General features: G+C 28.1%; 2 protein-coding genes and 1 long non-coding RNA gene across 3 annotated transcripts; 1 reads left to right on the forward strand and 2 right to left on the reverse strand.

The window, feature by feature from the left end:
- Positions 1-2,966: 2,966 nt before the first annotated feature.
- LOC114190569 (peroxidase A2-like) lies at positions 2,967-5,363 on the reverse strand. The gene is made up of 4 exons (XM_028079510.2): positions 5,100-5,363; positions 4,578-4,772; positions 4,302-4,467; positions 2,967-3,689 (listed from the first exon to the last, which is right to left on the reverse strand). Exons 1-4 carry the CDS (start codon positions 5,316-5,318, stop codon positions 3,271-3,273), a joined length of 999 nt encoding a protein of 332 aa, XP_027935311.1. The 5' UTR covers positions 5,319-5,363; the 3' UTR covers positions 2,967-3,270.
- A 4,788-nt stretch (positions 5,364-10,151) lies between these two features.
- On the reverse strand, positions 10,152-12,438 carry LOC114190087 (peroxidase A2-like). Its single transcript, XM_028078850.2, has 4 exons — positions 12,172-12,438; positions 11,375-11,569; positions 10,937-11,102; positions 10,152-10,732 (listed from the first exon to the last, which is right to left on the reverse strand). The coding sequence occupies exons 1-4, from the start codon at positions 12,391-12,393 to the stop codon at positions 10,314-10,316; spliced, it is 1,002 nt and encodes a 333-aa protein (XP_027934651.2). The 5' UTR covers positions 12,394-12,438; the 3' UTR covers positions 10,152-10,313.
- Positions 12,439-17,112: 4,674 nt separating this feature from the next.
- Positions 17,113-19,329, forward strand: LOC146884525 (uncharacterized). Its single transcript, XR_014996683.1, has 2 exons — positions 17,113-17,605; positions 19,113-19,329. It is a non-coding gene; the product is annotated as an uncharacterized LOC146884525 (long non-coding RNA).
- Positions 19,330-22,584: the final 3,255 nt, after the last annotated feature.

Here is a 22,584-nt window from a genome sequence, read left to right on the forward strand (position 1 = left end):
TAAATAATATATAATTAAAAATACATATATATAAAGCTGAATGTAAAAAAAAACAAAAAACAAAAAGTGAAGTCATCAGGCCCAATGACGACTTCACTTTTAAAGTAAATGGAAACCGGCTTCTGAGAGCACGGCTTCGCTGTTTGGAAAAAAAAAAAGAAACCGGCACGGTGGAGGACGACTTCACCTTTAATGTCGTCCTTCACCCCGACGACTTGACCCTATTTTGCAAAAAAAAATTCAACAGACCCATTTTTACAAATTTGAATTTAAAAGAACCCCTAAATACAAAAAAGTCGAACAACTGATGTCAAATTTAGGGTCTAAGCAATAACTATGACTACAAGAAAATAATTAAATAAGATTTAGGTACTTATAATTATTTTATCGGAAGTTCTACATCAATCATAGATGAGATTAATTTAGAGTATATGTAAGTGCATATAAACCTCAACTTATAAGCTAATTGAGTTAGTTTTAAAGTTCAATTCTTAACATGGTATTAGAGTCATGAATTTGAGTCTATCCTAACGAGATTTTTTGTTTGTTGGGCTTATCGTGTCACCCTTTATCGAACAACCCATTAATATCTAGTACCACATTCGAGATGGATATACCTCCGACGTGAGAGGTATGTGTTAAAATTCTCACATCAACTAGAGATAAGGTTAATTTAGAGCATATAAATGAATGCAAACTTCACCTTATAAATTAATTTTATAGGATTCAGTTAAACTTAAAAATTCACTTCTTAACTTGTTTTTGTTTGCCTTTATTCTTTTTTTGTTTGATCAGCAAAAGAATAAATATAATTAAAGAGAACACTTTGGGAGTGTTCTAACTCGTATACAAAAGATGTACAACATGTACATATAGAAGCAAAAGCTTGACTTCATAGCCTCATCAAAACAGAAAAACCCACACAAGCCTAATGAACACAATCAACAACATCACAAAGGCAAAAAACAATAGAAAACTCCGAATGCTACTATATGATCCACACATCAAAGGGATAATGTATGAACACACCATAAAACTATTCACACTTGTTTTCAAATAGCAATATAATTTGCATTATATTCAAAATCAGACTTCTCACATCTTTTAATCAATATTTCAATATGTCCCTTGTCTCGTAGGAAGAGAAGGTCACTTCATGTAAACCTTCTTATGAAATTCAAACATCAAATGATATTGAAGCTTTAGTTTTACTTGGTCCCTTCCTCTAAAGATCCTGAATTTGTTTGTCTGACACACTTAAACATACAACAATTACCATATCCAGTGGCGGAGCACTGTTAGGACAGGGAGGACTCCCCCCAAAAGTTTTAATTTTTTTTATATTATATATATATTTTAATTTTTTTATATTATAAATATTAAAAAATATATTATAATTAAATCAAATATTTTATTTCTTTTATAAACATAATAATTAATGTTAATAAATAATAAAATTAAAAATTAAAAATAAGAAAAAATAAAGAATAAAAAGATTTATCAAAAGATTTTTTTATTTTTTATTTATTATGCTTTGAGTTTCTCAAAAATTGTTCTCATATTCCATTCTCATATGTTTTTTCTTATTTTTGAAGAGAAAAAGATCTATTATTTTTGCTCTTATTTCTCCTCTGTCCTCTCCCAGTCTCATGGGAGAAAAGAAGAAGATAATTCTTTAGTCTCAATTGATAGTGAAATATTAGTTTAATAATTTATTTAATGATCCTCATTTATATTAATTATTTATTTCATGAATATAGAAGAAAAAATATTGTATTGTGTGTTTTTTTATAATCGATTCTTAATTGTGATTCCATTATATGTCTTGAGTTTCTCACAAATTGTTCTCATATCTCATTCTTAGTTGTTTTCTTTTGTTTTTGAAGAGAAAAAGATCTATCATTTTTGCTCTTATTTCTCCTCTGTTCTCTTCCATACTCGAGGGAAAAAAAAGGTAATTCTTTGGTCTCAATTGATAGTGAAATATTAGTTTAATAATTTATTTAATGATAGTGAAATATTAATTTTTTATTTTATGTTTTATGAATATAGAAGAAAAAATATTATACTGTTTTTTTTATAACCAAATTTTAATGTAGTTCCATTATAAGTCTTGAGTTTCTCACAAATTGTTCTCACCTATCTTCTTTTGTTTTTGAAGAGAAAAAAATCTATTATTTTTACTCTCATCTTTTAGCGATTTTCTTCCATTCTTGAAGAAATAAAGAAGAAGGTAATTCTCTTTTGTCTCACTTGATAGTAAAATATTAGTTTAATCATTTATTTAATCAGTCTCTTGTATATTAATTTTTTATTTTATGAAAATAGAAAAATAATTTGTACTTTGTGTTTTTTATAACAGGAATTTAAGTGAGGTTTGATTATTATTAAATTTTTTTTTGACAATTTTTTAGATATGTGTGATTTCTTTTTTAGTTATTGTTATACTAAATTATGTATTTATTTTTATTTTATTAGTGACAATATTTAAATATATGAATTTTTTATGTATTATTTTGACTCTCCCAACAATTTTTCTTAAGATCTGCCACTGACCATATCAAAGATATTTTAAACAAGTATAAGGAGAGAGACACCAATCACTATATAAGAATTTTACATATAAGATTTTGTGTTTCATCCATACCCATACATCTATCTATGTAAGATCAAATATCTCGATATGATCTACTTTATTTTGCTTGAAAATTATTTATTCCTTTGTTTTCAAATTTCACCTATAATTATTAACCACATTCTTTGCCATACAATATTTTGTGGCATATTAAAGTTAACAATGAGAAGTGTTGAAAATTGTAAATTGTTCCTTACCTTGATACGAGATACGGTGCTTAAGCCACTTATGACACATATTCTTTATTCTTTATAAAATTTAAGACACGTCAATGCTCCTTAGTTCAGATCCTTTTTTTAAAATATTCACATCCAAACTGTGAAACAACACAAACAAAAATCACATGATTTGGGATTTATGCCCATCAAAGCAAACACACCATTACTGGTGTAATACAAGAAAAACACCAAAATACACAGGAAATATTTATTTATTCCGGCGTACTTTGAAACTTAATAACATCTCAAGGAAACAAGAGAATGGTACAACTTAATAATTTATCAAACATTTTGCAGTCCCACCCAGAAAGAAGAAACCACATTTTGTGTACACAAATTGAGACATTAAACACTATACCAATTACACAGAAATGCAGAATATACAAGTTGTTGCAGATAGTGTTGTTAATGGTGTGTTTAACTTCCATTAACTTTCTTGCAGTCAATTCTGATCTGACCTTGGGTTCCAGTCAAAGGGCTGATGTTGCCCATGTTGATCATGGACTGAGCAAAGGCTTCAAAGAAAGCAGATTGGTTGTTGGCAAAGTTATTAACAATGGAGATTGTGGAAGCACCATCAGTAGAGAAGAGTTCTTGGTCTGTTTGAAGAAGACCTTTGTGAATCAGAAGATTGGTGAAATAGTTGTTGTCAAAAGTATCAGGGGTTGAAGGATCAAGGTCGTTCAATGTAGCACCATTCCCATTCTGGGGACAATTTTGTTGCAGAGTCGTCAAATAGGTTGAGTTCAGGTTTGGGTCAGGGTTTCCTGTGCCATTGAAGTTGAACAATCTCTGGGAGAAAAATTGACACTGGGAACGACCAAAGCTGTGTGCACCTAATAGTCAACTTCAATTTCAGTCAAACACTTTATAAAACATAAATTATGGTTATGTTAATTTTGTTAATTTGGAAAATAATATATAGAAATTATACTTTTAAGATGAAATTTTTATTATTATTTTTTTTTTAAATTTACATAACGAGACAAATTCTTTTAAAGGAATAATTAATTGGTAACTATTATTCATGTGTATCTCACAACCCGATGGTATTATTATATATGCTTGCACTGTTCTTCATGTGACAAGCTATTTTTTTTTTAATTTATGAAAAAATATTACGAAATAATTTTACGGAAACTGTCTCACTATTTTCGACGAATATATTAATTTGATTGAAAAAGATAATACTTGATTAAATGGTAAAGAAATATTAATTTTTAAATATCTGTCAAACCATTTTTTTATGGTATAAAAATTGTCATAAAAGGGAGTATAACAAGTTAATTAATCAGATAATCACCTTGTGGAATTTTTTAGCTGATTTTTTTTATTAAATTTTATAATAGTTTAATTTTTCACAATTTTTTTTTTTTGTAAAATTCTATAAAATATTTTCTTGTATGAAGAAAAAATAAATCATATGCAAAGAAAGATACTGAGATTACCAGATAATGCAACAAGATCATTTGTGTCTAAGCCAACAGCAGAGAATTTGGATGTGATGTTGGCTAGGGTTTCAAATGGAGATGGAAGAGAGGTATTGGCACTAGCTTGGTTTGCCGTTAAACTATCTCTTCTTCCAAGTAACACAGTCCATGAAGGACCTTGTGACTGCAAAAATTTACACTTCATTAAACTAATCATATGAGTAAAGAGATACACATATAAAAATGATGTCTCGATAACTTTGAGGGTTTTATATATCAATGATTCTACATTACCAGGGACACAGAAGATTCTGCAGCAAGTGCAAGAATATCAGCACAAGATACAACACCAGGGCATGAACTTTCGACGGAGCTCTTGATGCTGTCAACCACATCATACCCCCGAACGGAATTGGCGTTGGGAAGTGCATCTTTTTCACTTTGTGTGATGTTACCTCCAACATCCAGCAAAATGGACCCATCACACCCCTAATTAATCACAGATAACAGATAACACTTATCGGTCATCAATCTTTAATACACAAAAACCTTATAATGTTAGAAGTGGACTTTAAGCCTAACTCAACCCCACAAAACCGTCTTGTAAGGTGAGGTTTGCACCTCACTAATATATTATGAATTGACCTTATCTCTAGTCGACGTTGGACTTCCAACCTAACATGTTGTAAATGCTAACAAACACGAAAAAAAACTGGATTTCCTGAAGTCTATGTAGTCACAACATTTACAACAAATACTTTAATGACAGGACAAGGTTGTTGTTGAGGGAAAAAGAAATTGAGAATGGAAGTTTACATCGACAAAGCAATCATGAAAGTGAAGACGAATGAGGCTTGCAGCAATACGTGAATCAGATGTCAAAGCCTGCTGCACAGAATTCCTCACAATGGTTGAAACATTGGAACATGTGGTGGAATAGAAGGTTGCACTCAATTGCCCTTCTGAAAGAACAAATGTTAGCACTAACAAAATAGTGGCCAGAAGTGAATAATAAGTATTGTTAGTAGAAAACATGGTTGGATAATTTGGTGTATTGATTCCCAAATATTGGTTGGTTTTGTGATCGATAATGTAGGTGATTTGTGTCTATATATAGAACAGAAAAACGCGTCATGCATGGTCTTTTTCACTTTATAATAATTTTTTTTGGAAAAACTCTTCAACTGATTTTAATAATAAAATCTTAAATTAAATTATTGAATAAAAAATTATTATAGAGAGTTTTAAGAAGGTAATTAAAGATCAATGCTTGTTTTCTTTAAGATGAAGTTGTCCTTGGCATATTAGTTAGAATTGTCAACTAGTCATAGTTTAAGATGTTGTGAATTTTGAATGTGTAGTGGGTTCACTTGGGGACAACGAAAGGAGAAAATTAAAGCCACAATCATTGAAACTTAACTAACATGAAGTACTAATTAAGTTATATATGCATTAATCAAAGTTACGAATTTGTACTATTTTGCATGCCGTGAGTCATGACAAAAGTTGATTTTGTTTTACTATTGCCATGGACAAGCTACGTTAATTAACTAGTGTGGATGGTATAAAAAGAGAAAATCTCTGCATGTTTCTTAATCAATCATCCTATTATGTGATAAGGACATGTGTTTATTTCGCTTATTAAGATAAATTATTTAATGACAAGTTTAATAATATGACTTTATTTGGATAAATTTGTCAAAATATAAATAAAATAAACACATATTTTATCAGTTAAAATACATTTAAAGGGTTTTATTAGTTATTTATATATATATATATATATATATATATATATATATATATATATATATATATATATATATATATATATATGATTTTAACTTAATGGCATGAAAATAGTTTAATAGATTTGATACTTTTTTGGTAAGTGTTAACCACGAAAGTTTTTAAACTTGATATTAATCAATGCCAATTATTGTCATATGGCTGGTTCCTAATGATCAATTTTATATGTTTTGTGTGTTGACAAATTTTGGTAGAAGTTATATTTTATTTAGTAGATCTACCTATGTTTGATTATAATTTTCAGAAAGATAAATAAGTGAATCGTTTCTGCAATTAGTTATTTTCAATCAATTGTAAATTTTTAATTCAATATGTGTTTGTATTATAAATAATGCACGAAGAAAAAAATCATCAACACGGTAATGCAATTATTTTGGACCTTTTATAGTACAACATAATATGTAAATTTACGTTGTTTGAAAAATACAAGACGTAAATTTACATTGGTCGGTAATATGTCCGATGTAAAAGTGCAATTTTATGTCAGATTCTATTAGGTTTGGTGTAAAATAGTTTGTTATCAATAAAACAAACTACAATCAAATGAGTATATAAATTTGTTTCAGTTTAGAGTTTTGCATATCAAATGAATAATTTTAATAAAGTTGAAAAAAAGTTAGTGAGCATAAAGATGTTAAAGGTTGGATTACATAAAAAGAAAATTGAGTTGTCGAGGATCAAATATTCAATACATTTAAACTATTGAATACCATTAATTTCATATAACTCAATCTTGTCTTTAAGTGACCTCTATCCTAATTTTGACTATTTTATTTACTAACTTTTTTCAATTTCATAAAAAAAACTTTCATTTGATACACAACACCATAAACTAAAACAAATTTAAAAATACTTATTTTATTGTAAATATTTTTATTGATAGTAGAAATAAACGAAAGTGAAAACCAAGATTCTATTTTGATTTTCAAGGCCATAAAAGTAAAAAGAATGAAAATTGTTTACCGATACAACATTAATGACAAACATATATAATCATTATAGAACAAACCCTAACTCGTAGGATCTTTCGATATGTTTTCATACAATAAGAATGAAGAGGAAAACCAGTATATAATATTTAAAAAAGAATTATATCAGACTATTGATCAATGTGAAACAAGTACTTTACATCGGTATCCGTAGTGTTGAATTTAAATTATGGGTTTTAAATAGAGTGATAAAAAGTGTGACAAAATTCGATTGAACTTATTTTTTAAAATTTCACCACATTTTCAGATGGATATTTCTCTCCTATTAGACATAATTAGGTGACGTAATTGATTATTTCTGTGTTAGTAAATTATAACATTAAGAGGTTAAAAATACTCAATTTATTATTCATAACTTCATTTAAAATATTTTTCTTTAAGTATTCTCATAACACGACTTTAATATTATTTTAAAATAATTTCTTATCAATTAAGACTAAAAGTATTCATTAAATAGGAACTCATCATATCTGTAATAAATATTCTAACATTAAGATCCATATCATAAATATTTTTGTTAGTAAAAAAAAAATATTATGCTGAATTTTAATGCAGTAACTAATTTTAATTTTAACCAAAACCTAATTCTAAGAATTATTTGGCTGATATCTCCTTAGTATCTTAAAAGTATACGCTCTATAAACTATTTCATGATTTAATTTTTAATAACAAAATAAATCAATATAATAAAAACTATTCTTAAAAATTTAATATATTAGGTTTAATTTCGAAGATTAATTGTCATATCTTTCTTCAAAATTAAGTGTTAAAAACATATTACATCACCAATATTATATCAACAATAACTTATAATCAAGAAAAAAAAGAGTAAGTTCAATACCAAAATTATGACACATGTTAACTTATATAGAAGGTTTAATCACATGGAACATCTTCGTCTTCCTTACAAAATCTCAATTGGGTCCTTAAGTTCTAAATTATCTCAATTGGGTCCTATCTTTTAAAAATTTGTTTTAATTTGGTTCTTTCCATTAGGACATCATTGACGACATTAACTGTGTATCATGTGTCAACTCGTGATTTTTTTGATTTTTTAAAATTTTTTTAAAATTTTTTTTAATTTTTTTTACTTTTTTTTCTTAAAGAAACAGCCGACACGTGTCAAAATAGGGTTTTGCCACGTGTCAGTTTGTAATTTTTTTTAATTTATTTTATATTTTATTTTTTGAAAACACCGTCACGTGTCAAGTTATAATTCGTCCACGTGTCAATTGTTTATGTTAAAAATCTCGATTTGATTCCTATATTTGTTATTTTGTCTCAATTTAATCATAATTTCTGTTTAAACTGAAGTAATTTCATCTCTTCCAAAATGAGAAATGTGTTTGGTTGACCAACCTACATGAATTCACTAGATAAAATGTTTAGACTTGAACGATGAGGTTTTTATATAAAGGGAGATAGATATACAAATATTCATAGAAAAAAAATTATATAAAAAGTTAGAATATTATTTTTAATTTAAAATTTTAAGATAACGAGTATTATAATTTTTTTTACTTATATATCATTTTATTTATTTTTATCCGATGTAAAATTTCAATCTACCTTAAATTTCTAACATAGACTTCAATATTTGGCCGCAATTTATATCTAGGCTTTTTATAAATCGACCGGTCATGCTCGATGAGGATTTAACATCCAACAAATTTGAATTTTTAAAGGTTTGTGCTTCATTTTGAAAACTCAAATTGAATTTGGATATTTGGTGTGATTGGTTACAACTTGCTCACATTTAAGGCATTTTTGTTTGACCTAATTTGGACTTAGTTCTCAAAAGTCATGCAAAATTGTGGTTTCACGAGTCTGGTCCTATTTTGGAAGTCTCAATCGGAAAGTGTTACAATTTAAAATCTCTACGAATTATCCAGATGCTGTGATTATAAGTGACACCGATGAAGACTAATCCTGCATTAGAAATTTTGAAGAAGTGAATTGCAGACTCACTTTTTATGAGCACTATACCTACGTGCCCAGAATTTATTTCTTTGAAATGACATGCTTAGAAAATAATTAAGTGAGATAGTAACAGCATTGGCAATCATATTTTGCTCACCGACACATTGTTTCCTTTAGTCAAATCTATTATCTTATTGCCCCTATTTTAATATGGATTATGGACTCCACCAATTAATACTATTCATTCAACTTGGCATCTTAGAAAACGTCCTTTTCTTTCTCTTAAACACAAGAAAGATTCTCTCGACCTAACCAAAATTTCAGAAGAGCTAGATATGTCCTTGTTGCATTATAAGCGTAAAAAGTGAAGGGTTGCGTCATTTTTTTTCTTGTCAATCGCTTAGGTAGAAGCCATATGGAATTATCTTTGTTGTGAAGGGTTTGCTTTGCTTTGCTTTTTTTATATAAAATGCATAACAAAAAAAAAATTTGTTGTTGCTTTTTTAATTTTGATGTGTAATGGTCTTGGTCAAACTCACACAAATAGATGCAGATGCAAATATATCATTTAGCATGCAAGAACATAAAAAGATAAAGATAGACAACGATATTTTCACTATTAAATTTAACAACAACTTTCTCTTGTAATATAATATATATTTTTTAAGTGATTTTGAAATATTAAGAATGTGAAAATAAAAAAATAAAAAATCATTTAAAATATGCTACCTAACATTATAAGAGATTCAAAATCTAATAATAAAAAATCATTTTCTTAAAAAAAAAAATAAGCGGAGGAATAGAGAGGAAGAGACTGGACAAAGATAATGTTCCGATCTCCGTCCATATTTATCTCAATTTCAAAGAATTATTAGTGTGCTGTTTTGATTGAAGTAGGTATTTCCACAAAACAACATGAGTCTAGATAGTTTTTCCATTTATCAACTTCAAGATTTTGATGGCTTACTGAAGATAGTTTATTTTTTTCGATTATTTTGGATAAAAAAAAGTTACTTTTTGTTGAGATATTTTAGATGGAATACCATCATTATCTTTTGTAATATGTGGTTTCTTTAAATTATTTCTGTCTTTATTTTGCTAGTAAATGGGTTGATGTACCCTAACTACATTTGCATTTATAATTCCTCTCTTGAAAAAGATCTCAATTATATAAATATATACGAAAAAACGTGATGTATATCAATTTCTTGACATTTCTTAGACACACTCATACCGAGATACAAAACAAAAAATTACATGGTGCATCAAAATCCAACAAGTATTGGTAGATTTTGTGTTATTCTCTCTTTCTTCAACTTCCATTGACTTTCTTGCAATCGGTTCTGATTTCTCCTTGAGTACCTGTCAAAGGACTGATGTTACCCATGTTGATCATTGATTGAGCAAAAGCTTGGAAGAAAGCCGATTGGTTATTGGCAAAGTTGTTAACAATGGAGATTGTGGAAGAGCCATTGGTGGAGAAGAGTTCTTGGTCTGTTTGGAGAAGACCTTGGTTGATGAGAAGATTGGTGAAATAGTTGTTGTCAAAAGTGTCAGGGGTTGAAGGATCAAGGTTGTTCAATGTAGATCCACTCCCATTTTGGGGACAGTTTTGCTGTAGAGTCGCCAAATAGGTTGAGTTCAGGGTTGGATCAGGACTTCCTGTGCCACTGAAGTTGAATAACCTCTGGGAGAAAAATTGGCACTGTGCACGTCCAAAAGTGTGCGCACCTGATGCAAAAGTCCACCAATCAATCATTTTGTAACATTTCCATGCATGCACTTCAAAATTATTATATATTATTATAAACATCTAAATGTGCAATCATTCTTTTACCACGTTTTCTATTGTATGAAAAAAGTAATAGTCACGATCATATATTTCTACGTAATAATTCATCTACAGTGACACAGATAGATACATTGTAGTTATACCAGATAATGCAACAAGATCTGTTGTGTCTAAGCCAACAGCAGAAAATTTGGATGTGATGTTGGCTAGGCTCTCAAATGGAGATGGAATGGAAGTGTTGGCACCAGCTTGGTTTGCAGTTACACTGTCTCTTCTTCCAAGTAATACACTCCACGAAGGACCTCCAGACTGCACAATTTTACACTTTATTAATGTAACTGCCACAAGAAAAATTATGTTTTTTTTTTCTTTTATCTACGTGGCTGCATATGCTTATGCTTCTGCGAAGAAGAAGTCAAAGAAAGTAGAAAACATGATAAACTATGTTACGACAAAGTAGTGACATTGTTCTTTTAAATTAATTCTTTTCAGGGACTTCAAAAATGTTCTTATGCAGTATAAAGGTTTTAGAAGATTTCGTTAACATATAAAGTTTTATAGTTATAGAACTATGAAGTTACCAGGGACACAGAAGATTCTGCAGCAAGGGCAAGAATATCAGCACAAGATACAACACCAGGACATGAACTTTCCACGGAGCTCTTGATGCTGTCAACCACATCAAATCCCCGAATGGAATTGGCGTTGGGAGCTGCAGTTTTCTCACTTTGTGTGATGTTGCCACCAACATCCAGCAAAATGGACCCGTCACACCCCTAATCACAGAAAACAGATAACACTTATCAGTTGTAAATCTCTCGTCGGTAAAACCTAAATTTGGATTCTCAGCTGATATTTTCTGTGCTGTTTATCTATTGTATTTTCATAATACATTCATTATCATTAATTTAAACATTTTAAAATATATTAAAAAGATATTTAAAATATCAGTACAGTATATTTTTAATGTTCAACAGAAGACAACACCAAAAAAATCAATAAAAAATTTATACTCGTAAAACCTTAACTATGTTGTAAATGTCGACAAAATCACGAACAAACTGAATTTTTTAAACATCATTAATTTAAACATTTTAAAATATATTAAAAAGATATTTAAAATATCAGTACAGTATATTTTTAATGTTTAACAGAAGACAACACCAAAAAAATCAATAAAAAATTTATACTCGTAAAACCTTAACTATGTTGTAAATGTCGACAAAATCACGAACAAACTGAATTTTTTAAACATCGCAGATAAGTTCAGTTTGTTCTAATTTTGTCGACGTTTACAACAAACCCGGTCATGACACCACAGAAAAGATAAAATGAAGGTTGTTGTGGAAGGAAAAGGAAATGGAGAATGGAAGCTTACATCGACAAAGCAATCATGAAAGTGGAGACGAGTGAGGCTTGCAGCAATACGTGAATCAGATGTCAAAGCCTGCTGCACAGAATTCCTCACAATGGTTGAAACATTGGAGCATGTGTTGGAATAGAAGGTTGCACTCAATTGCCCTTCTGAAGGGAAAACAAATGTTAGCACTACGAAAATGGTGGCCAGAAGGGAATAATAAGTATTATTAGTAGAAAACATGGTTATGTATAGATCTTCTTTCCCTTTGGTTGATTGATAAATAGGTGATGTGTTAGTGTTTATATAGAAAACGAAAGCGCGTTATGCGTTCATTACTTTATAGTTTTCTTTAAGATAAAGTTTTGTATGGTTATTACTTGGAAGTGTCAACCAGACATAGTTTTAACATTAATCAAAATTTGTGTAGGTAGTGGGGACCTGGGGTAGAAAACCTAAACCTTAATCATTGACACTTAACCAACTTGTAATACTAGGTCATATATACTCATATAAGGTATTGCCTACAAAAATAAAAATATTTATTTAGGAGTCTATGACTTTGGATATTGCATGCAAGGAAACATGCAGAAGAGGATTTTTGTGTTCGAATCGATGTGTTATAAGTTGGTTAATTTAGTTAACGTGAATGGTAAAAAAGTAAAATAAGAACCAGCGTGCTTCATTTTTTTTATAGGTAAAAATAAATATAATTAAATTAGACAATTAAGTTATCCCATTCTACAGTCAAAAATAAAATCAAACTATTTTTTTATCAATAATAACTAATATATAAATAAAAAAATGATTTATTAAGGATGCCTGAAGTATAGGAGATGAGAATTTTCTTTTTAAAATATAGAACTTATAAAACTCTATATTAATACAGAATATATAAAATTCAAACAACAAAAGAACTTATAATTGAGAGAAAACACATTTCTCAGACAAGTCATTGAGAAAATAATCCTCAAAATATTTCTCTTTTGATTGATTCCCATCCAAGAATCAACATAATCTATATGATAACCCTATTATGCAAATAAATTAATCTAAAGGAACTTCTAATTAAAAAGAAAAAATGAACAAGCTTTCTTTACAAATTAAAATATACATCTCAAAATTTATAAAAATTAGAAAATAAAACTTCTCTGGATTTTGAAGTGAACAAATTATTATTTTTTTATTTTATCTTCTTCACTTATAATATGAATAGCATATTACTAATTCTAAATGACAAATACTAAACTCTATATACATGTTCTTTAGTCTTAGGTTTTGCGGTATTGCGAAATCAATTTAAAATCAAACACTAATATGAAGTCCAATAAAATTTGTTAAACTTATCAAAAAGACAAAAATTCTACTTCGTGACTGGTATTTTATAAAAGTCAAACTCAAAACCTCGATGTATATATCCCTATACTATTTTTCATTTTGAACACATTAATTAGCAACCAAATCTTTTTGCCAATTAAAAAATGCTTACAATTTAAAGTGTCCACATAAATTAATCTGACAGTGTGATTCACAAACTTATTCTTTAAACAAATGCTTACAGATTAAGAAAGAGAGTAAAAACACAAGCAATCATTTGTCCACCGACACGGTTTTTTCTTGGTTTGGTCAATTCTATTATCTTATTATTGCCACCTTTCCTTTACTATGCATAAATTATTAATTACTCAGCTGTCGAACAAATAAGAAAAGTATTCATATTTGGCAGGCCATTCTAGAAAAGTCTTCTTTTGCTGAATAAAATTTTTATTTCAAGAGACAAGAAAGATTCTCCCACGACCTGGTGAAAGTAACAAAAATTATAATGTTCTTATTTGTTTCATATTTTTATTCCTTTCTCACTATACACGAAATTGTTGGCAAATAAATCACAGAAAATCATTCAAGAAAAAAAAAAAACTGATAAAACAATTACAGTTTAACTAATCTTGACAACATTAAACGATCTCTAGTAATCTATTAAACATGATTCAGAACGAATTCTTGGCTCTCCGCAATCGAGGGAGAGAATGCAATATACTGAGTCTTCAATGAATTTCCACCCTCCAGTCACTGTCAAGATTTTGTGAATGAAACAAGTTATCCATCAAATTTAGTGTTTTTCAAATTCAAGTTTTTTAGTATAGTACTAGTAATATATATATATATATATATATATATATATATATATATATATATATATATATATATATATATATATTCAATTTGAACTCTATTAACATGTGTTGTTAAGAAACTCCTACTAAAATATATTTAGGATTATGATATTATACAGATACATATAGATTGACTAAGTGATTTAGTTAAACAACACTACTCAACCACGCATTTTACCCGATTTCAAAGAACAATTAACAGATTCAAAAACTGCAAAAAAAAAAAAAAATGTAATTGTTTATCACACAACACGCTTTTATCAAATACAAGCAACTGGTTATCAAATATCAAGATAATATCAAATAGACAAATTAATTGATTATTTACTTGAACACAATGAATTCTATCATAAAGGTTCTATTTATCAACTTTCTTGATGTAGTATGTTAAAATGCAATTTACAAAAAAATTAAAATAGTGCATATAGAGTTTTTATATTGGTTCACTCACAAGAAGCTATATTCAACTAGCCAAAGTAACTTCACTTTGGCTTTTCAGAAATTACAAGGTTTTTTACTAACAATTTATTGACATATACACCTAAACACAACCTTCTTGAAACACATACAAGAAGAACACACAACATAATAAAAATACCCTCTTATAGTTCTGGAATCATACCAAAAATACTAAACAACATAAATAATACAGATTAACAAAACCTGAATTATTAGCTCTCCATAGCTAATCAAAGATCTTCTCTTATGTTTCTATAAAAGAGTCGAAACATCTCAAATATTATCTACTAATATATTCTTTATAGTTTATATAGAAAAAATATTCTATATTTGAGGTAATTGAAATACAGAGTGAATTCTTCGATTTTGAGACTAAAAATTGAAATGGTTTGAAGTTACTAAATTAGCCCTAATCTTTTAATTTGAAATTCATTAACATAGTTAGAATAATATTTTTGATTATTACGTAATCATCTATTACCATATACTTTGAAATGGAACAAATGAATTTATAGAAGTTAAATATGAGTTTAATTTTTATATTAGATGAAAATAAATAAGATGAGTTATTCCTTTAAGTAAAATCCACAAATTTTGTATCTTCAAATTTTAATTATAAAAAATATCATAGTCTTTTATATATGTTTACTTATTTAGTTTCTTTAATAGGTTGAATTATTCTTGTCTAGCCTAATTACATTCTAGTAGTTGTCCCCAAACTTTGGTACAAGGTTTGTCGTTTTTAGAGAAAAAAATAAGTATAGATGGGAAAAATAAAAAAGAACTTTTTTATAATTAAAATTTAGTTAGTAGGGTTGACAGTTCATCTTGAAGAACTCTGAATAACCAAGTTTTTTTTTTTTCTTTATAAAAAAAGGTTACCATATTTTTAGAAAATGAAGTTTTTCAACAAATTTTCTGTCTAGAAAAGGACGTTCCATAACAAATTTCCTTCGTTACACGTACTGTTATCCGTTGGATATGAGCTTCAAAAATATTCGTAAATTAATAGAAGATATCAGTCAATATTTTCTTAAACTCTAAATAAAATTAATAAAATGATTTAAAAATGATCAAATATAAACTCAAACAAAAAGTAATATTAAAAGTATTACAAAAATAAAATTACATCACAAAATATTACTAGAAATAAAATTAATTTTTTTTAAAATAAATTCAAATAAAATGTAACACGAGATATAAATTTAAATAAAACTACTCACATAAAAAATAAACTTATGAAATTATAATTCTAAATAACTATTTAATAATACATGTTTTTCTCAATTACAACTTTACTTTAATCGATTAAAGTTAAATAAATAATAATAGGATATTATGAACTAGAAAAAGTCTAAGCACTAGTTTGATATAGAGTGAAAGATGCAGTGGCAATTCCATTGAATTTGAATATTAACATAAAAGGAACGCGTGAGTCCCAAACTTGCTTCCACATGGAGTTGGTGAAAGTGGTTGCTGCTTGCTGACTTTGCTACTAATCTTAAATTAGAATGCTATAATATGACTCATTCATCATTAATCAACCTTTCATCAACGTAATAAATATCGTTTAGTCATTATCTAAAAAACATATCAAACCTGCTATTACCTAAAATACAATACTTAAGGAACACCTAAAATTAGTGTTCTTAGATTAACTTTGATTTAGATTAAATTTAATTTGAGTTCATTAATATTTTGAAGGATGATTTATATTAAATATTTTTTTATATCAGAATATTTGATTATCAATTTCACATGTTTAATTGCATAAATTTTTTATTTATTAGGTAATATAAAAAATTTATATTTTTTTTATCCTTAATTTTTTAATTTTTGTCTCATTTAAAAAACTTCTGTATTTCTAAAACAATTTTCATAATTGCTCAACTCTTAGACTTGTTTTTAAGATATTTTACATCGTATATACCTTTAATTATATATTTATTTTTATTTGTACGATTTGATCATTTATACTTCTTTTTAATATTTTTATTTACTGTTAATTTTTATCATGTAAAATATTGTTTTCATATTTTTGTATAATTATTTTTTTTATTTTTTAACTCATTATCATAAGTGTAATTTTATCATCATAATTGTATAAAGGCATTTCATTTAATATTATATGATATAATAATTTAATTTCACTGTGAGTCTTTTTTATCATCATTTAGCAAAAATTGAAGTTCAAAAGATAAAATATAAATTTCAATTATTATTAGTTCTGTAAGACCCGAGAAAAAATTCAAATAAAGAATGAATATTTAATTTATATCTGGGAAGAAATCAATAGCGTTAATTGGACTAATATAACATAGCAAAGTACTAGCTCAAGTGGTGAGAGTACTTTGGGGTTGTGTGTGAGGACTTGGGTTCAAGTCCTATGTATGTAAATTGTGTCAGTTTTAATGTTTTCTTTTAAGTAAGAGAAAACGGAACTATAATTTATATTTTATTGTATACACATATTTAGCAATAAAAGTGGAATGGCTAAGTAGTTGGAGCGTGAGAGGGGGAAACCTATGGTCCTTACTTTGAACCTTGGTCAGAGAAGTTCAATTTCCACATTTTCTTATTATTTTATTATTTTTTTATTATTTTATTATATTCAGAACCTAGGCATAGATGGGTGGCATTGATGAGCATCCATTGCAGTTGGACGAAAATTTGCATAAAAATGGGAAGGGAAGTCTGAAAAAAAAAATGCAGTGCAGAAAAGTGTGGAAGAGAGGGAGACCTGAAAATTTTGGAGGAAAGGTGTGGAGAAGAAGAAGAAAGGAGACCACCATTGAAGGAACTCCTTGGAAGCTTAGTTCCAGGTTAGGGGAGCTGGAATTGTATCTTAAATTGCGTACTGTTTAATATCATGAATTGTATGATTAAATTGATGCATGTACAATGTCCTGCTGTGTGTAATTCGTGTTTCTGGAATTTTCCACAAACCGCCTGGCGGACGATGAACTGCCGCCAGGCGACTCATCCAATTTTTATCCTTGATTTTCGTTTTTAAATTGCCAATAGCCTAGACCACTAAAAATAGTGGTTTAGTAGACAAATTAAAGCTACGGAAGTCTAGTTTCCAACCCAACAAGAATCAACTCATTTGGATGTCTATGGAAAACGTAACGATCGAAACAGTGAGCAGACGTTGGGACAGGAAAGCTGGAAAAACGCTGGAGGATCCCTGATTTTCGTTTTTAAATTGCCAATAGCCTAGACCACTAAAAATAGTGGTTTAGTAGTCAAATTAAAGCTACGGAAGTCTAGTTTCCAACCCAACAAGAATCAACTCATTTGGATGTCTATGGAAAATGTAAAGACCGAAACAGTGAGCAGACGTCGGGACAGGAAAGCTGGAAAAACGCTGGAGGATCCCTGATTTTCGTTTTTAAATTGCCAATGGCTTAGACCTCAAAAAATAGTGGTTTGGTAGTCAAATTAAAGATATGGAAGTCTAGTTTCTAACCAGAAAGGAATCACCTCAATTAGACATCTGTAGAGAAAATTATTGATAAAACTGTAATAGGTGTCGGTTAGTAACGTTGACATTGTTTTGTAAATGAGTATTCTAAATTCTGGACTTCCTTAAGCCAGCGCCTGGCCTTAGTGGTTGGTCTCGCCAGGCGAGATTCGATGCTTGTATTGTTGTGTGGATGTGTGGCGCCTGACGGGTTGTTTGTTACCGCCAGGCGAAGTGAGGTTGTTTCTGATTTGGTACCTGTAACCTGGCGCCTAGCAGCGCTGAGTGTGGTGCCAGGCGGTCAGTGAAGTTGTTCCACTTGACAATTGCCTAGGCAGTGTCGGTGTTTTATTTTCTGCTGCGGCAGGTTGTTGTGCTAACCTTTGAGCTTTAAGGACTAAGTTCTTAGTGGGTTCGGGATGTGTTCGGATGAGGTTACGAGCGGGGAGGTTCGTGATGAGTTGGGACCGCATGATGGGATAATGGACAAGTTAGTCCTGGTGCTGCTATGGGCGGGGAGGTCCATAGTATGGTGATTGCATGCGTGTCATGGTCCGAGCGGGTGAGGTTCGGATGGTTTGACTACGGACGGGGAGGTCTGTAGGGTAGGACTACGAACGAGTTAGGTTCGTAGGTTTGACCACGAGCGGGAAGGTTCGTGGGAGCACAAGAAATCCCGAGACCAAGAGCATGTGCATGTCACTCATAATGGATCTTGAGTGAGTGAGAATTGAAAGGTTTAAATATAAATGATTATGAAATTTTTTTGGGTATGGGTTTCTCATATTTATTCATTATATATGCATAGTTCACCCTATCTGTTTGTGTGTGTGGCGATGATCGGATAAAATTTTTTCCGGGAGCAGATACTGATGCAGGTGAGCCAGGAGCTACATAGGCACGGAGAGGGGTCTATGGGATGTTTCAAGAAGATTTATGTTAAATGTTTTTATTATGTTTTAAAACTATGAGTGGTCTGTGATAAATTTTAAATCACGTGTGATGTAAGATATAACTGAAGTTTTAAATTTCCTACCTTTTTGGGAAATTATGTTTAATGAATATGAGTATGTTTTCCTTTTATTATTATTTTTCCAAGTAATATTCCTGAAGGTATGTTACAAGTTCAATATTTATTGTTTGTGCAATTTCGTTGAGTGATGTATAATAATTTTTATTAGTATATAAAGAAAGAGATTTCATGAGAATTTAGAGAAAATACTACAAGAAAACCCTTCAACAATGATCAATTTTAATGACAAAATAATTAGTTATTATAGTGACAAATTTAGATATCAATTTATAAACTAAAAATGATTGGTAACTAAAAATAGTTTTAAAAAATTATAATTAGTCTCTAAATTAGTAATTAATACAGTTTCTATTATGAGTTAGTTTCTAAATTGGTCACTAACATTAGGTATCAAAGTTTTGGTTACCAAAGAGAGTGGTCTCTAATTAGAAAATGTATCTCTAAATTGATATTTAAATATATTTTTTGTCACTAAAATTGCTCATAATTTAAAAATTTCCTTGTCGTGAAGAAAGTAAAAAAATATTTAAAATATTTTTAAACTTGAATATTTATTTTTTTTATAATTTTTAAAAAATATATTTTTATTTTATTAACTATGTTTCATTGATAGTTGCAAAATTAATAAAGGTTTTTATTGTTATAAAATTTAATTTAAATGTACACGATTATAATTATTTCATAAATATTTAATATTAAAAAATAAGAATATGTTTTTTATATTGAATATTGATAATATATTATTTTGACATAATTTTTTATTTTTATAAAAATTAATTAATTAATATTAAAATAGTATATATATATATATATATATATATATATATATATATATATATATATATATATATATATATATAATAGAAATGATTTTTATTTCTTTGGATATGAAATAATAAAATTTGTCATGTTTCATTTCATCCTGTCATTATCCCTATTAGACAGAGAACTATTTCCTTAACTCAAACACATACCTCTTTTATAGTTTTCCGATAGAAGTGATTTAAGCATGGTAATTTTGATTCTGTCATCAGTATGAGAAAACGGGCCACAAAAGCCCAGAGAAAAAGTATATACAAGTACACCCAAATGTTGAAGGGATATACTATTGGCACCTCCCATTTTTTGCTTTCATATTATTTTCACCAAAGACAAATTTCGTGCTGGTGTTGTAAATTTAAAGTAAGCTTTTTTGGGTTTAGTTCGCATATAAATATTTTTTAGCTTTAAATTTATGATATTTTTTATATTGATTCATTAGTTCATAGTTATTGTGATTCATTCATAACTTTGACAACTCTTTTAGAAAAATTATCATGTGCGTTAAATTATATGAATAAATGAATAAGAAGGTTCTAGGATTTCATAAAACTTACGTGGGCTTATGATTATCTTTTTTATTTTTAGTTTTATTTTAAAAATGATTAGATATTAATGCAATATACTAGGATTGGGATTATAAAATAGAAATTGGGCCCTAATTTGGTTTGTGCGTGCCAGCCCAACGAATAATAGATTTATAAAAAAACATTATTTTCGTAACAATAATAATTTACAATTATTTTATGTTAAAATATCAAACAATTTCCTAAACAATATATTTTGGATATTTTAAGAAAATATTAAAGTAAAAATATTTGAATTTTTTAATTCTCATGAGAGGTGAAAAAATTCTCTATTTGGCATTTTCTACTTGAGGAGGAGTATCTTTTACTTTTAATTCGACAAATTTAGAAAAATCCCATAAAGCTTCTAAAATTATATTTTAGATATTTTAAGAATTTTAATGACTTGAGATGTTTCAAATCTAATATTTGCTTTCAATATTTAATTTTTTAATTTTTTTATACCTGTTCAAAGAAGTTATTATAGTCCAATCTTGTCACTCATATTCTTGAGTTTCTCATTCAATTAAATAGGAAAAGATTTAATAAAAATGAAATTGTTATAGATTGGGGACCAACTTATGGCCATGAGACACACTTTATTACTCCTATTTCGAGCAACTTAAATTCTTTATTCAAATATCATCAATTACAACATCATTATTTCAATGTCATGACTAACTATGGTAAAATGAGTTATTTTAATTATTTGGATCAAATTGGTCTACCAATTCAAAGTGAGAAAGAAATCTTGGTTTGTCTTGTCAAAGAGAAAGGAAAAAAAGTTCTTAATTTATATAATTAATATCATAAACAAACTTAATTAAAAAGCTAAAAGATAGTTTAAAATTTATTTCAATATTAATTATTTTAATATTAGAAAAGGTAAATCTATAAAATAAACTCACAATCATAACACAAATGTATTTTTATCTCTTAAGATGAATAAAATTAAATAAAAACGTAATAAAACCTTAAACTCAAAATTTTCGTATTGTTTTTATATTGGAAAACAATGAATATGCTCATAAGAGGTCCAATTGGTTGGGAGATAAGAAAGAATGAAGTATGACGGGTTAACGGGTTAAGATATCTATACTTTTGCTTCATTCACTCGATAATTACTAATTGCACCTTAAACTAACATATAAAGATTAGGTTAAAATAAATATTTGGTATCTATTTTTGTTGAGTTGTATTAATTTAGTCCTATTTTTTCTTTTAGTTAAGTTCTAATTTTTGTCAATTTTTGTTAAATTTGATCTTTCTTTATTAACGTCGTTTAAATAACTAACGGTAATAAACAATGATAGTCACGTGTCATTTCTTCATTTTTGTGTTTCTTGATAGTCACGTTTAATCTTTTTAAAAAAATGTTCACATTGTCAATCCAATAGCGTGTCATATGTTAGAGTCAATGTTTTATATTCAATTTAGTCTATATATTCGTTATTTTTGTTTAATTTAGTTTCATTTTTTTAAATGGAATAATTTTGTCTCTCGAAATCAAATTTAATTTCTATATAAATATTATAATAATGTTTTTATTAAAATTCACGTTGTTTGTACCCAAGCTTACTTTGGATAATTGTTTTTAGAACTGTCAATTTGGCGACAAGATTTAATTCTTCCATAACTTGTTCATACACTCTTATAAATTTTAAAGTTTCTCATTTAAAATTTCATGTTTTAGTCTTCGAAGGTAAAGTATTCTGGATAGTGTAATTTAAAATTTGGAAATGATATTTCAGATTAAACAATTTAAAATATTTATTTATTTTCTGAACAGTGTGCTTCGTAACACAATTTCAAGTTAATTTATAAAAGTCAATAAAAAAAGTCACTATTATTATAATTTTCAAAAGTTATTATAAAAAACAACAAATTTATTACATTTTTTATTTATTGAATCACTGGTTA

Source organism: Vigna unguiculata, chromosome 7, assembly GCF_037176805.1.
Source record: "Vigna unguiculata cultivar grain cowpea cultivar isolate G323 ecotype 2 chromosome 7, ASM3717680v1, whole genome shotgun sequence".
Taxonomy (NCBI): Eukaryota; Viridiplantae; Streptophyta; class Magnoliopsida; order Fabales; family Fabaceae; genus Vigna; species Vigna unguiculata.